Consider the following 15,187-nt stretch of genomic DNA (forward strand, 5'->3'; position numbering starts at 1 on the left):
CAACTTAACATACAACTTAGTTAAATACTCACAGTGAGAGTTTTGTAGCTTAAGATACTTCTCGGTTTAAATAATATTAATTATCATGGAGGATACATGTCTCAGATAAAAAAAATTATATATATATATAATAAAATAAATAATTTTTAATAAAAAATTATTATTTTTATACACTTAAAATCAACTGAAATGAGCAAAAGTATATATTTATGGCATGCAGTGGCTCAGCAGCATAAAAGCTGGGTTGCATGCTTAGAATTCTAAAAGAGTGCCGACAAGTTTGGCAAAACTGAGAAAGAAATGGAACAGTGTCGGATCACAATTAATGCAACTTAGAGGGCAATACTCCCAAAGTCCTAATAATACCATATTCTCTATTCTCTATGTTATGATGTTATGTGGTTTTCTTCACATGACACGACTACACGACACAACTATGTTTGTTTCCTTTGTCATTGTTCCAACTTCAAAGGTCACTTAACCATCTCCTTCATTTCTCTTCCACTTCTATATTTAGCAACTCTTTTCTCTCTTTCTCCCTCTCTCTCGCTCTGTTCTGTCAAAGACAAGGACCGAGCCTTAGCAACCACGAAAAACAGGTACATGTTGTTCCTCATGTTTCTCTTTTCTTTCTTTTTTGTTTTCAACACTGTAACACCTGCAATGTTGTTTACAATGTAAAAGGCTTTTGTATTTTCAAGCATTTAGCAACTCTTGTTTCCGTTACAAGTAATGTGGGTTGGAGGGTTATTCTTTGATTTGTCTCTTCGATTCCCAGCATTGTTCTGCCATTAATAAAGAATATTGGTAATTCCATAGTTGCTAGTTTGCTATCTTTGTTTTAGAATCAGGTTTGTGCCCATTATTACTCTGGTGGAAAAGTTTGAAAATTTGAAAAATAAAAATAAAAATAAAAGTGGAATCTACGTGCCCAGACCCAGAAGAATCACGAGATTCTTTGATCGCTTATTCATATCAAAGGTTTATTGGGATCGGTTATCTGTAAGAAAGGAAGAGCCTTGGAAAAAGTTTTGGTGATAATTTCCATCTGGGGTATGCTCATTCAAATCAGTGTGTGGTAGAATAATCAAATTCAGTGGAATGATCCAAAAGGTGATGGTTTTGGAATTTGGTATGGCAACAGAAGAGTGGAGGCTGGAAGTGATTGGTGCACTGAAATTTGGGAGCATGAGTTAGGTGCATATAAATATGAACACAAAAGAAGAGGCTGAACCTCATGAGGCGCCGTCGTCGCCTATGAGGGTCCTGCAGCAGTTATCTGAGGGGGCATTCAGAGCTGCTGGGGAAGCATTGCACAATATGTACTCTGGTGGTGGTGGTAGTGGTGGTGTTGGTGGTGATGGTGGTGGTGGGTCAAGCATGCCACAAATGGGGCCTGGTGTACACAGACGTACTCAAAGTGAACTTGTTACTAGAGGATTTCAACGAAGTAACAGCTATCAGAAATTAAAATCTAATGTGCAAAGGGCTTGGCGGTGGGGTGGCAAGCCCCGTGGAGAAGACCTGTTGGCGAGTTTCAACCCCGAGATCATGGCAAACCAGAAACGTCAGTGGTGTCAGCTTCATCCTAAAACTCAGGTATTCAATTTTTAGAGTCCCTTCGTGCGCTAAATTTATTTTTGAAAATTCTCATTGCCTGATTAATCTGCAAATAGTAATGGAACCTTTTTGTTTACATTCTACAATGTACAGATAGTAGTAATGAAAAGCTTCCTTTCAATAATTCATGTTACTTCGTGTTTCACCTCAAAGTAGAAAATCTTTTTCCTTCCTTCCATTACTTGTTCTTTGTATTTTAGGCAACAAAATTTACTACTTCGTTTAGGAAACTTCTTTGATCTATAGGAATTTTAACTATTCTTTGAATTCTCTTGTCTGTTTTCAAAATTATAAAATTTCTGCATGCAATATTTTGATGTTAAAAATACACATCATTGAAGTGCATTGGTAGCAGTTGTCTATAAGTCCAACCCTATCAGAAAGTACTTACAGCATGAGTGTTGAGGATTTTGATTGTTATTATATGTAGTTTACCATGTCATGCTGAAATGAGTTATGGGTGTACTGTTAATGCCAAAAGTTATTTTGAAGTTTCTTCCTGTAAACACAGAACATTAGCAACATGTCAATGATGCATTATTGCACTAACTTTTAGGAGGTGACTTTGTGTACCATACATGTTCGTGAAATATGTAAACTTATCATTTTGTTGAAGTAAGCCACTGTGAATATTACTGTAGGATTGTGTAAATTATAAGGAGCCAACATCGCTCTTTGAACATTTTGTGATTGTGGGGCTGCATCCAGATGCTAATTTGGAAGGCGTGGAGCATTCATTTGCAAGAAGGAAGAAGTGGGAAAAAGAGAAAGAATTTATAGATTACAAAAAGCAGCAGCAACAGAGGCCACCAGAACCAATTTTGGAACCTCAGGTTTGTTGGATATCAGTGTTTGTTAACACATATTATTACATAGAAAAGAAAGAAAATACAACTAAGGGAGGATGAGATATCCTCCAAAACAGAGGAAAAAGAAGGAAATAAAGAATAAAAGAGATTAACTGGCTATCCAGTCTCTCTGCATGTCAAAAATAGAAAAATCTAATTTAAGTTTGTCTATTATTGTTTGTTGATAAATTTTTAAAGTTAAATTCTCAAACTTTGTAAATACAGTATTATAGGCTAATAGACATTGTGCATATCTAGTGTCTAGTTATCTACAAATTTAAAAGATTAATTTCATTGACATTCATGAAAGATACTTAGGAATATTACACATGTATTTTGATGGTTAATGAGAATTATTTGTCTATAATGTGCTGCTACCTTACAAATGATGAGTGTGTTTGCAACCTGAAAACAACTTATTTTAATAAGTTATACCATGAAGTTTATTGAAATAAGCTAAAAGATCTTATGAGAGTTATAAGAACCATAAGCTCTTCCAAACCCTCCCAATATCTGCAAACAAATAATTTGATGGTAAAATTCCCTAGTAAACAAAGTAAAACCAATTCCTATTTGTTTATGGGTACAATTCAGTCTATTGCTCTACCTATGGATCAATAGGTTCATTGTAGCTGATACCTTTCTGTAAACATGCAGATACTGTTCAAATATCCTCCTGCTAAGAAGCTAACAATGCGTATGAAGGACCTAGCTTCCTTTTGCTTTCCTGAAGGTGTTAAGGTCTGTTTGATGCTGTTTTACATATTCAGATCTGTCAAATTCTTTTTCTTTGTTAAATGCGACCTAACAAATTGTTTGCTATATCTTTCCATTGCTTACATTTGGAGGTACTAAATTGGTCCTACCATCACATTTGTTACTCTTGCCCCTTCTTTGATGCGATCATGACAAAAATATTTGATTCCTTAATTTGCAGTGACTAAATTGTTTTATTTGTCTTGAAGTTATCAATTTTCATCCTTTTTATCAAACATTGCAACATATAAACATATCACTCCCGTATCTGGAACAGTAAATCTATGGAATCTAGGGAAATCTGACTATACTGACTTGCATTCATAGGTTTAACTTATTAGGATTGACCAATATTCTTGCCTTTAATTTAGATGACTTCTTAATTGTAAATAATAAGAGCATGTTTGATTTCTGTTTTTAAAATAGAAATCAAACATGCTCTAAGTTTTCCATTCTCTATTTTTGGTAGAATTTGGCATTTGTTTAATAAGATGAAAATAAGAGTTTCGATAAACCATAGGTCTATTTTAGTAATGAAATCTGCTTTCCCACAAACTGTTTCATAAGTGTTGATTTACAGGCATGGTTGTTGGAGAGAACGCCATCGCTAAGTGAACTAAATGAAATTGTCTATGGACAGGTATGCCACATCAATATCTTAGCTTATTTTTAAGTAGATATTCTTGCTCTTTGACTGATATTTTTCAGAAAGCAATTTATCATCTTTGACTTGTCAAATCTAGAGTTTTAGATGATGATTTCATACTGTATAAGCATAAGTTAATACTTGGTCTAAGTACTAAGTACTGTTCAACTAATCTTCCATTGACCACTTACCACCTTTGCAACCAGAGATAATATGTTTGTTTTTTTATTGTATCCTCTTCAGGAGCATTTAGGCAGAGATGATCTGTCATTTGTCTTTACAGTCAAGGTAACTTTTTTTATCGATTTTGTCTATCAACTTTAGTATGTTCGCCTGGTATTGTTAGTGACTGTTGTATTGAACTCCTCTACTGCAAATATTTGACTTACCTGTACCCTGGTTGAATTATGCTTTGTCAGAATATGTGAGGTTGTGTCTGTGTACAGTTTGCACATATTCTTTTTTTTATTTCTTTTTTGTGAATTGTAGGGTGTGCTTGTGAGAGAGGAGGGGGGGGGGTTAACTTATCTTACAGCTTATATTTTTTCTTAGCTCTTCGGTATTTCCATGAGATAAAACCTCAGAATAATGTGTCTAACAATTGCCTCAACAGCTCAGATAATTGTGATGTCAAAGAGCATCCTAATGTTATAGTTGAAGTTACGAGTGAGAAAAGGAGAATGAAAAATAAACCTATAATTTATAACATGGACCTTATGGACAAACAAATAGGACCTGAAAGCATGGATCAAATATAAACTTACTGCATACCTTTGTGCTATGATATAATTATTATAATAGGATATTCAATATGTGCCTCTGCATGTGGATTGATTTTTTTCAGTTGCTTCCTTGTTTCTTACAGTATGATTGTTGAAACTCTCTACCTTGATGTCTTGATCAGGCAGCAGACAATGCAATACTTTATGGAGTTTGCTTACATGTGCCTGAAATTGTTCAGAGGCCCCCTGGTATCTTAGGCATATCATCTCCTTTTTCTCATCGCTCTGGAGTATGCAGCCCTTTTCTGGTTACAGCACCTCGCTGTTACTGTCTTCTGACTAGAGTTCCTTTCTTTGAGTTACACTTTGAGATGTTAAACAGGTTAGAATTATTACTGGTTTTTTGGCATGCACTGACTTACTTTTCAGGTCTAAGACATGCTTGTGTCCTTTGTTTTTCCCTAGATCCAATAGAATTCATTAGGTCTTACTTGGATGCAGTCTCATTGCACAGGAGCGTCTGAATCGGATAACTCAGTTTGTAAATGATATGAATCTCAATTGTTGCATTCCATCAACAACCAAACTAGATGATCAAATGAGTTCAAATGCTAACTCTCCAGAGAGGGAGTCATTTAGTGACTGGATGGCTTGCGCAATACCTCTTCATGGTGTAACTGTGATTACTGCTTCTGGGACTACTTCTGATGATGAAATTCCACAGTTATCACCCAAAATAGGGGATTCTCACTCTCAATCTCCAGAAAGTTTGACTGCCAGTGATGCTTCAGATTATTGTCAGGTTAGGGATACAGATAAGGATGGTGGGAAGAATCTGCAAGATCATGATAATTGTGCTTTTGAGGCACCAGAAACTCATGATTCTGTTGAAAGAGTGCATGGAAATTGTGAAAATGACAAAATTTCTCTGAAAGTCGAAACACCCTTTTCTGCTCGTTGTCGTGTCTTCGAGAGTCTTGAAAGTTCTGAATCACTTTTCAGGTAATAAATTTATAATTATAAAGTTCTACATTTCAATCTTAATTTTGAGTAGACATCATCACATTTTTTTTCTTTAATTTATTGTGCTACGTAAGTGGCAATAGTTTGATATGGTGCATAACTCTTCCAGATTTGATATGGTTCATCCGTCTGTTTAATTTGTTACTTCTTTTTTTGTGACATTTAATGTGTACTTTCAATTCAATTTCAATATCACATTGTTTTCACTGGCAGTCCAGTTAGAAGCATAGTATCAGAAGATGAGGATGATCTTTTCTCAAATAATGAAAGAGATTATGGGGATGAATTGTTAATGGAATGGGCTATGGTTAGTGTAAAATGGTTGCCCATTTGTTTTGCGTTGGTTTAGTTGAGGTGATGCTTGATTGGCAATTTACATTTTCTTTTTTGTGAATGGCATTGATAGGAGAATAAGAATGATTTGCTACAGATAGTGTGTAGATATCATGCTCAACCTATTCCACCTCGAGGAAGTGAATTTGTCTTCCGCCCTCTTGAACATCTACAAGCTATTCAGTATATACGACACTCAGTTGCTGCTCTTGGCTTCAGCGAAGATTGCTTAAGTTGTTCTGAACCAGCTCAGGTATTTTTTAAGTGATTTTTAACAATATATTTATCCAAAAATACTTGCACTCCTTACAGCTATACCTGGTAAAAGGTCACTGCAAAGTTGGCAGATGCTGAGGAAGCTCTTGCATTATCAGTATGGACACTGGCAACTACTTGTCGAGTTCTGTCCCTTGAAAGTGTAAGCACAAATATTCCAGTTGATGTTCAACAATGTTAATGTCTGTCAAAACTCAGAAATTCTTTGCAGAAGCTATTCTAAGAATCCATTTCTCACGTACCAAAAATCTTTTTAAAACTATTCTTTTTCCACTAAATTCTATTTTTACAGATTTTTTGTGCAGAAAACTATTGTCAGATTGATTTTCCTCCTCTCATGTTTCCTTTTCCTGTTCCTGTTTTTTTGCAGTTTAGCTATTCTAACTCATATACTGGATAACATTATTTTATTGAATAATAGCTTGCATCATCAGTTTCTGAATTCCTATGTATAGTTTAGGTTGTACTTTGGTTCAATCCAAACCCAAACCCAAGCCAACGACTTTTTTATATCCTCTAACTAAAATGAACCCAAATATATCACAAGAAAAAAGGTAAAAGAAGAACATATCATGTGTATCTCCCAGAACAGTCCATTTTCCCAAGCAAATCCTTACCACTTGGTGAAACAATTTAGTTTGTCCCAGAAGATGCTTTCTTTGCATCATGTAGACTGTTTCCTGTGGCCCCTTAACTTCCTATATAAGCTGCAATTTTCTTAATAGTTTCTTCATTGACTAAAATATTTTCATTTTTATCCATAATTTTACTGGCAGGTGCTGACATTAGTAACAGGAGTGTTGTTAGAAAAACAGGTGGTGGTATTATGCCCAAATCTGGTTAGTCTTTAAAACAATCATAGTAATTGATGGTCATTTATTTTCCTTACAATGTTTTATGCTTAGTACTTAGTTGCTGCAGTTGATTAATTTGGATTGACACACAGAGGAATTATAACCCGCCTTTCATTTTGGCAATTTTTGACACAAAGCAGGGCGTGCTATCTGCCACAGTGCTTTCTCTCATTCCCATGATTCGTCCATTTCAATGGCAGAGTTTACTGCTCCCGGTGAGTCAGTGGATTCAGCAAGCCCTGGTTTCAGACTTTCCTTGTGGCATTGTCACGTATGTCTAACAATATGTCAGTGTTGCTTTTCAGGTTTTACCTGGGACCATGAGTGATTTTCTTGATGCACCAGTTCCATATATTGTGAGTTTCATTTTATTTGAAATTTATGAAATATGTTGCTTCATATTATATTCGTTTTGTAGACTACTACTTTAGTATATACTATTGCTTTCTGATATATTAGTTTAGGATGATTAACTTTCTACTGATGTATTCATACCAGGTAGAATGATTAACTTTCTAGGTTTCTTTTTTTTTTTTTTTTTTTTTTTTTTTTGAGAAATTGTGTCTTTTGAAGTTTAAGATCTAGTATTTTATATTTGCATTGGTGTAGTCTCAAAATTGACCTACAGCAAGCTTTTCATCTTACATCTGGTAATAGGTTTTATGTAGAGATCAAACTGGGTATTTGTGATCCAAATTATTTTCTTTACATCAATGTATTTGTTGCTTTTTTGGATGTGAACTTCCAATTTCATTTTGATTTCAAAATATTTTTGCATTGGATTGAGGATTAGCATGTTCATGATAATAATTCTATCTTTTCTTTCAATATGTGAGAATGATACCCTGCTCTTATATGCAGTTCTGTTTAAGGTTGAAACGATGCATTGTCTTTTTCCATGTCATTCTAAAATTTGAAGGAAAAAATGAGATGAAAAATAGGAGTGGAAAAGGAGGAAAAGAAGGATCAGATTAGAAAAACGGCTGTTTGTGTAGTAGGTTTTCTATTTTCAATGTTCATTCTTGGATTATAAATTCAAACTGAAAATTCTTACCACCTTGCTTCCATGTCTTGTGAGATTTTTTTACTTTCTGAATTCACAACCTTGAGAGTTTATAAGAAGGGTGTCATTTTTTATTTTCTAACGTTCTTGCAGGTTGGCATACAGCAAGCACCAGATGATTTGAACAGGAAAACTACTAATCTTGTTCTTGTTAATATATTGACGAATCAGGTATGTAATGACGTTTTAAAGATAATTACACTGTATTCCACAAGAACTGTGGGGAATTTGTTGGTAGCTTGCTACACGTTACACTGTCATATCTATAACTACTTTTACATTTCAAAATTTGGGATTGCGTATTTTTTGGACCCTACTATGGAACATGTCCAAACAGAGACTAGCATATGCTGTTCCATGTAGAATATTTCTCTCGAATTTCTATCCCAATTAAAATTTTTTCCTTTATGCAGGTTAAAATGTGTCAATTACCCAGACTTCCACAGCAAAAAGAGCTTGTGTCTCAGTTGAGTCCAATTCATGCCAGACTTTCAAGAGAAAGCTCAATTGCTAGAAAGCATCCTATACATAGGTGCAACGAAGTCCAGGTTTTTTAGTTCTCTCACAAACCTGCAGTTTTCCAGCTTCTAGCCACTGATGCTTCTTCCATTGGTGGCAACTGCTAATATGTACTTGTTTACAGGCTGAAGCTGCAACTCAGTTTTTGAATATCATGTGGCATTATTTGGAGTCACTTTGTGCAAATTTGAAATCCCACACGATAACTAGTGTACAATCAAATAACGACAGGGTAAGATAACGAAGTTATAGAGGTTTTTTATTCCTGGTAACTCTGAAATAATTAAGAATAGGTAGTTTACCCACTCTTTCCTAGCTCATCCAGGATCAATTTTTCAGGTCTCTTTACTTTTTAAAGACAGTTTCATTGATTCCTTTCCTTCTAGGGACCAGGCATTCGTTAAGGTAACAACCTTTTATTCCATTGAAGGAAACTCAAAAGAAATTCTCTTTCTACATAAGCATTGAAATGATTGTGTATGTTGCTATCCTTGGTTTGGAATAAAATCTGATTGTTGTATATTTTATATTCCACTTAAGGGTGAGGTAAAAAAAAGAATTTGTTAACATCATGGACAGCGTTACATTAAATATTCATCAATATTCATAGCGTGATTATCAGAAGGTATAAAAATGTTTTATCTTGAGACTGATAAACTCTTTAATAATTACTCTTTCAAAGCTATTGATTATCATTCCATGGCTTTGCAGCTATTTGTAGATACACAGCTCTTCACTGCTTTATCAGACTCTCGTCTTTCAAGCTTTGAGAGTGGCGAGTCATAGTACTATCACATTATTTTAAGATCAAAACGTGCAATAGATCGCTTAGACACGTTCATTGGCACTGAGAAAGATAGAGTTTTTGATTTCTTTGGTGAACACCTCCAGTCCAGAAGAAATTTTGCTAATCTAAGAAGAGAGGTGTTAAGAATACACTCTATAACATATTCTTTCTTACACACTTTTTATTACTAGTTAAATTTTATTAGAAACTACAAAAATATTAATTATAATCATTAAATTACAATTCACGTTATTTTTATAATTTTCAATAAATTTTAGTTTATAATAAAGAGTGTGTTTGAAAGAGTATCTAATAGGTGTGGGTAAGATTTTCTCAATTTAAGAATCCAATGTTTGGAATGACACACGGTAGGTTGACATGTGGATTAAAAATTTTGTACAATGTTGATAGTAATAGTACACATGCCATGTACTAAATCACTGGCGCTGACCCAGAGGAAACAATCACGGTCCCTAATTTTTATTGAGGGATATGTTCTTGGTTTTAGCTGCTCATGTTTTTTGTAATTGAGTAATTGTGAGTACATATTATTCCCGTGCCTATAGCATACATATCATTCATTTAATTTTTTTGTTTCTTCTTTTTTCTAGATTATGCAATGCATCATATTCTTTTCTAACGTTTTCTTGTGGTACCACGTCATATTGTCTTCTTTTCTGATTGATGACTAAAAAAAGTGTCCTTGCACAAGGCTGAATCATGGGTTGGTATTGGGTCATGTTGTTTCAATAAAACTTATTTCATTGACAGCATGACTATACTGGGCTCAGTTTCAGGAAACTTTTAAAAAAAATAATAATATAAAAATAAAAAAAAAATTTATAATTTGTATCTTTAAATTTTAGAAAAGTTAAACGAAAGAGTTTTTAAAAAATATAAATTATTTCCAATTTATATTCTCTAGAAATTTATCCCAAGTCTGGTGTGAAAGATTTTAGATCAGCACTTATTAAAAAAATTGTTGTTGTTTCTCTTTAATATGGAGAATTTTGAAACTATTTAAGTAATTAAGTGAATTGTTACGCGGGTATATTTGCAGGGTGGGGGGATGTTCTTTACTTCAATCTTCTCATTTAATAGTAAGAGCCACAGTTTAATCAGACATTACTCGGTGAAAAAGAAGAAGAAAAAAATAACTTTATCCAAGTGGATATCATTATTTTATAAAAAGAGACTTTATTACATCTAATAAAAGTGAACTGCGACTGTGTTATAATATCATTTTTTTTTCGTACAGGGTGTAACATCATTTGATTAGCATTGTCATTTTTGGAAGGGCGATATTGAGAGATTCCAAAAAATAAAGTATATATATTAAGCATAAGGGTCAGCACTGTGACCCACTTTGATAAGCAAGACTTGTTACCTGTTAGCAAGCAAACATTATTATTTAATGTCTTCTAAAATATTTATTTTTTCAATTTAAATAAAAAAAATGACCAAGAGGAATTAGCTAATAGTAATTAAAATAAATTATATTTACTGTACTTATCATTATATTATAATTAATTATAACCCCATCTTTTTCTGTACCTGAACTTCAATTTTGGTATCTATCCTTTGTACGAGGGAACGTCAATCGTGATACTATCATTATTTTGTGCAAAGCATTTTCCAAATATCAAAATCCAATGGATTCTGGTTGGCGTTGCGTAAGTATCTTCAGTTGATCTCTTCAACATTTGCTCCAGGTTGGCTTCGGTATGGCATAACATTTTAAAACGCATCTGATATCTGATATCCTTGAAATTGTATAAAAAAATTGTTTCCTATGCTAACATTCCACTCTTTTAACACACTTTTAATTAATTACTAAAATTTATGTAAGTTCCCTCTTAATTTTAATAACTCTTATTTTTAATCAAATAATTCTCATTTTTTTATAATTTTTAACAAATTTTAGTCAAATTGTGTTTGAAAATATGTTCTGTTCAGCTTTACCGGCATGGCACCAATATCCATGACATGCCAGCTTTGTGAAACCCGTAACGTTTGAGTAGTTTTCAAAATTATATTATATGCGAAATGGCCAGTCATTAGTGGTTTTAGACAAGGGGAAGATACCATAATCCCCAATAGGGCGTTTGATGGCATGATCTGCCTAAAGTTTCATTTCTAAAGTAACCATATCTATTTACTTCAAACGAAAGATTTGAATAACAATGCACCACCTATATGAAAAAGCTTCACCCGAAGGATGGAGTGGTGATATATGATTCTTGACAGGCAAAATATACGAATATCATAGTCACAACTTAAAAGGATGCTTATGTGTTCAGTGCTAAGGCCTTCTGGTCACAAGTCCGCCAAAAGATTCAGAAGATAACGTCCATATTATAGACCAAAATGATGTTACAAACTACAGCCACTCAAGGTTTTATTTAAACTATAACCACCACAAGAGGGAAAAGCAACCCAACACACATTCCACAGGAAACTAGCAAGGCTTTTAATGTGTTGCAAGCACACAGCGAAGACATCCCCCTTCATGCAAAAGATCAAAAGCCTTGTTGATCTCGGCAAGTGTCACATTATGGGTAATGTACTCGTCAACCTTGATTTCCTGCATAAATGAGTACAGCAGAATGACACATATTTAGCCTCATAACTAACCATGCTTTCCAATAATGTTGAATTAATGCACAGAACACTCTTGAAAATCCTTTTACCTTTTTCAAGTACTTGTCTACAAGCCAAGGCACTTGGGACCTGCTCTTGAAGCCACCAAAAGCCGTTCCTTTCCAGACACGTCCACTCACCAACTGGAAAGGGCGAGTTGATATTTCCTGCCCTGATGCAGCAACACCCACAATAACTGATGTCCCCCAGCCCTGGAAATTTTTCAAAAATATTTTCATGTGTATAACCATCACAATGTAGTATTTGAAAATTGAGTCAATGAGGCAGTAGCAGCATTCACCCTGTGGCAGCATTCCAAAGCAGATCTCATCACAGAGACATTTCCGATGCATTCAAAGCTATAATCAACTCCACCATCCGTGAGATCAATTATGACCTGCTGAATTGGTTTCTCATGTTCATTTGGATTTATAAACTCAGTGACTCCAAAGTTCTTTGCTGCAAAGTAAAATAGCAAAAGACAAGTCAATAACCGAATAAGTATTTATTATTGTGAGCAATCTCTTATGTTGCTCACTTCTGTAGTGCATTAGCAATATAAAACCAAAACTGAGAAAACAAACAGAAAATATCTCATAGTAAGGCAGTGGTATGCTTGTAGTATAGGTCTATAGCATCTATGAGAACAAAAAAACAATAGAGAAATAAATCAAGTCAATACAAATACATACTAAAAGAACATACATATTAAGATCATATTAAAACCATGCTATTCTGCCATCAGTAAAACTCTTTAAAAAGGTCATCATCTTCTTTCATCAAATAGATATGTTAAAATTTTATTATCGGACTGTCACAAGCCAGGTGATAATCACTATATCAAAAAACATTAATTAAACAAAACTGAGAAATGAGAAAAGAAACATGGACACAAATTACTTCATAGCATTAAAGACATACTATCCCAGTTAGGTCAACCAAGTTGGTGACATACCTACATCAAACTTCTTACTGTCAATATCTATGCCAATAATCCGTGATGCACCAGCAGTTTTTGCACCCTCTGCAACCTGTCAAGTGTTGAGTATAAATTATGAATCATAATAGCAGCCTACCAGTCAAAAGCATAAACATCAACAATTGTAACTTTAGAAACCTACAGCAAGACCAACAGTCCCAAGGCCAAAAATAGCAACAATTGACCCAGCCTCCACTTTTGCAGTGTTCCAGACAGCTCCAAGGCCTAAAAAGTGGGAAAAAAAGAAACAGATATCACAATCTCGTAATAGAAACTCAGCATTGTAAGGACAAAAGACTACACACTATGAAAGAAAAGAGACAAAAAAAGGGTCGATACAGCAACATTTTTATTAACCAAATTAATTGTTAAATCATCAAAACAAAAAGTGCAGGTTCACTTTAAATAACAATAAGCAATAACCATGAGCTATCATTACATTATACTCCAAACATACGGGGTTATGCCAGCTGACAACTTGGATGGAATTTGCAACTCTGATCAGAAACAGAGTTTAATATGATGTGTGTATGGCAATGAAGCAATGATATACATCTTGATGGTAAATGTAGCATCATTGTCCAAACAAATATCATGAATTCATCTGACAATATGCCCAGAAGGGATAAGTTCCTTCCAATATAACTAGAAAAATCGCAATACAGTATTTCATATCACAAAAAGGGGCGGTGCTCACCAGTCGCAACACCACATCCAAGAAGACAAACTTTGTCCAGAGGAGCCTGTGGATCAATCTTAGCTACACTAACATCGTGCACAACTGTGTATTGACTAAACGTGGAGGTTCCCATGAAATGATAGATGGGCTTTCCATTAATAGAGAAACGACTCTTGCGATCGCTGAGCATGACCCCAGCTCCAGTGGCACTACGAACCTTCCCACAAAGGTTTGTCTTGCCCGATTTGCAAAACTTACACTCTCTACACTCAGCCTGGTAACAGGGGATAACATGATCGCCAGGCTGAACTTCAGTAACACCGTCTCCAACACTTTCCACAATCCTACATTGAAAAAAACAACAAAACACACACACACACATAAACAACTCCTAAGTCCTATCCTATCAACAATCAATAATGGTAATTCTATATTATAAAATTCACTATTGATATACTATACCCTGCAGCTTCATGACCAAGAATACAAGGAAAGAGACCTTCTGGGTCCTGCAAAGCGAAAAAGAGCTTCATGCATAACAACACAACAACAATCTTATTCTCTAACAACAAGCATTTGGTATTCAACAAGGAAACATTGAGAAACAATTGGATTTGGATCCAGACCTTGCCGCCCCAAGTATAAGCATCGGTATGACAGAGAGCTGTGTAGAGGATTTGGATTCGAACCTCACCAGCCTGAGGTGGAGCAACCTGAACATCTTCGATGGTCAATGGCTTATTGGGTTCCCAGGCCACCGCAGCTTCATCAAAACCAAATCGTTAGATTAAAATTAGGGTTTGCTAGTGTTACTGTTAATGAATAGGATTTAGATACAAGTAGATGAAGAGAGTAACAGTACCTTTGCAGGTAATGACTTGACCTTGAGTTGCCATTGAGATGAGAATGAGAAGACTACACCACACAACACAACAACACAACACAGATAGATAAAAGTACAGCACCTTATACTATATCTATCTACCTGTTGTGGGACCAATGTAATGAGTACGTTTTTTGGTTGGAAAGAGACATTACTAAAGATGAGGTTAATGTAACTTCAAGATTTGACAGGGGATTAAAAATACAACGCTGCATTATTACATTTTAATTTCACTTTAATTACAAAGATAAGAACAAGCAAATTTGCTTCCGTTGTGATAATGACGGATCAATCGCTTCCGTTGGGCTTCTTTTCTTATTTGCTCATTTTGGGCTTCTATGGACATTTCTCTGCCTTTAACACAATTGATATCACCAAATTATGCTGACCACATAACTATTAACTTATTTTCACTTTTTTTTAATCTTTAATTACTTATTTTTACGTTTTTATTAAATAATCAATATTATATATATTACGTGTAAAATTAATTATATAATTACTAAAATTTAGAATACTTAGAATCACTTATCTATAAATTTAATAAAATTTATTAAAA

At 34.4% G+C, this 15,187-nt stretch overlaps 2 protein-coding genes across 2 annotated transcripts; one reads left to right on the forward strand and one right to left on the reverse strand.

Annotated features, from left to right (window-relative positions):
• The first annotated feature begins 1,209 nt into the window (after positions 1-1,209).
• Positions 1,210-9,446, forward strand: LOC113863806. Its single transcript, XM_027497526.1, has 18 exons — positions 1,210-1,599; positions 2,262-2,453; positions 3,126-3,209; positions 3,805-3,864; positions 4,114-4,175; positions 4,765-4,974; positions 5,094-5,594; positions 5,829-5,922; positions 6,022-6,201; positions 6,277-6,366; positions 7,001-7,063; positions 7,219-7,293; positions 7,384-7,434; positions 8,235-8,312; positions 8,555-8,689; positions 8,785-8,892; positions 9,000-9,065; positions 9,372-9,446. The coding sequence occupies exons 1-18, from the start codon at positions 1,210-1,212 to the stop codon at positions 9,444-9,446; spliced, it is 2,514 nt and encodes an 837-aa protein (XP_027353327.1).
• Positions 9,447-11,586: 2,140 nt separating this feature from the next.
• On the reverse strand, positions 11,587-14,707 carry LOC113860687 (alcohol dehydrogenase class-3). The gene is made up of 9 exons (XM_027493169.1): positions 14,608-14,707; positions 14,372-14,508; positions 14,208-14,254; positions 13,764-14,089; positions 13,209-13,291; positions 13,043-13,118; positions 12,389-12,546; positions 12,138-12,299; positions 11,587-12,031 (listed from the first exon to the last, which is right to left on the reverse strand). Exons 1-9 carry the CDS (start codon positions 14,639-14,641, stop codon positions 11,918-11,920), a joined length of 1,137 nt encoding a protein of 378 aa, XP_027348970.1. The 5' UTR covers positions 14,642-14,707; the 3' UTR covers positions 11,587-11,917.
• Between the last annotated feature and the right edge of the window lie 480 nt (positions 14,708-15,187).

The sequence above is a fragment of the Abrus precatorius genome, unplaced genomic scaffold, assembly GCF_003935025.1.
Source record: "Abrus precatorius isolate BTA unplaced genomic scaffold, Abrus_2018 Scaffold3, whole genome shotgun sequence".
NCBI lineage: Eukaryota > Viridiplantae > Streptophyta > Magnoliopsida > Fabales > Fabaceae > Abrus > Abrus precatorius.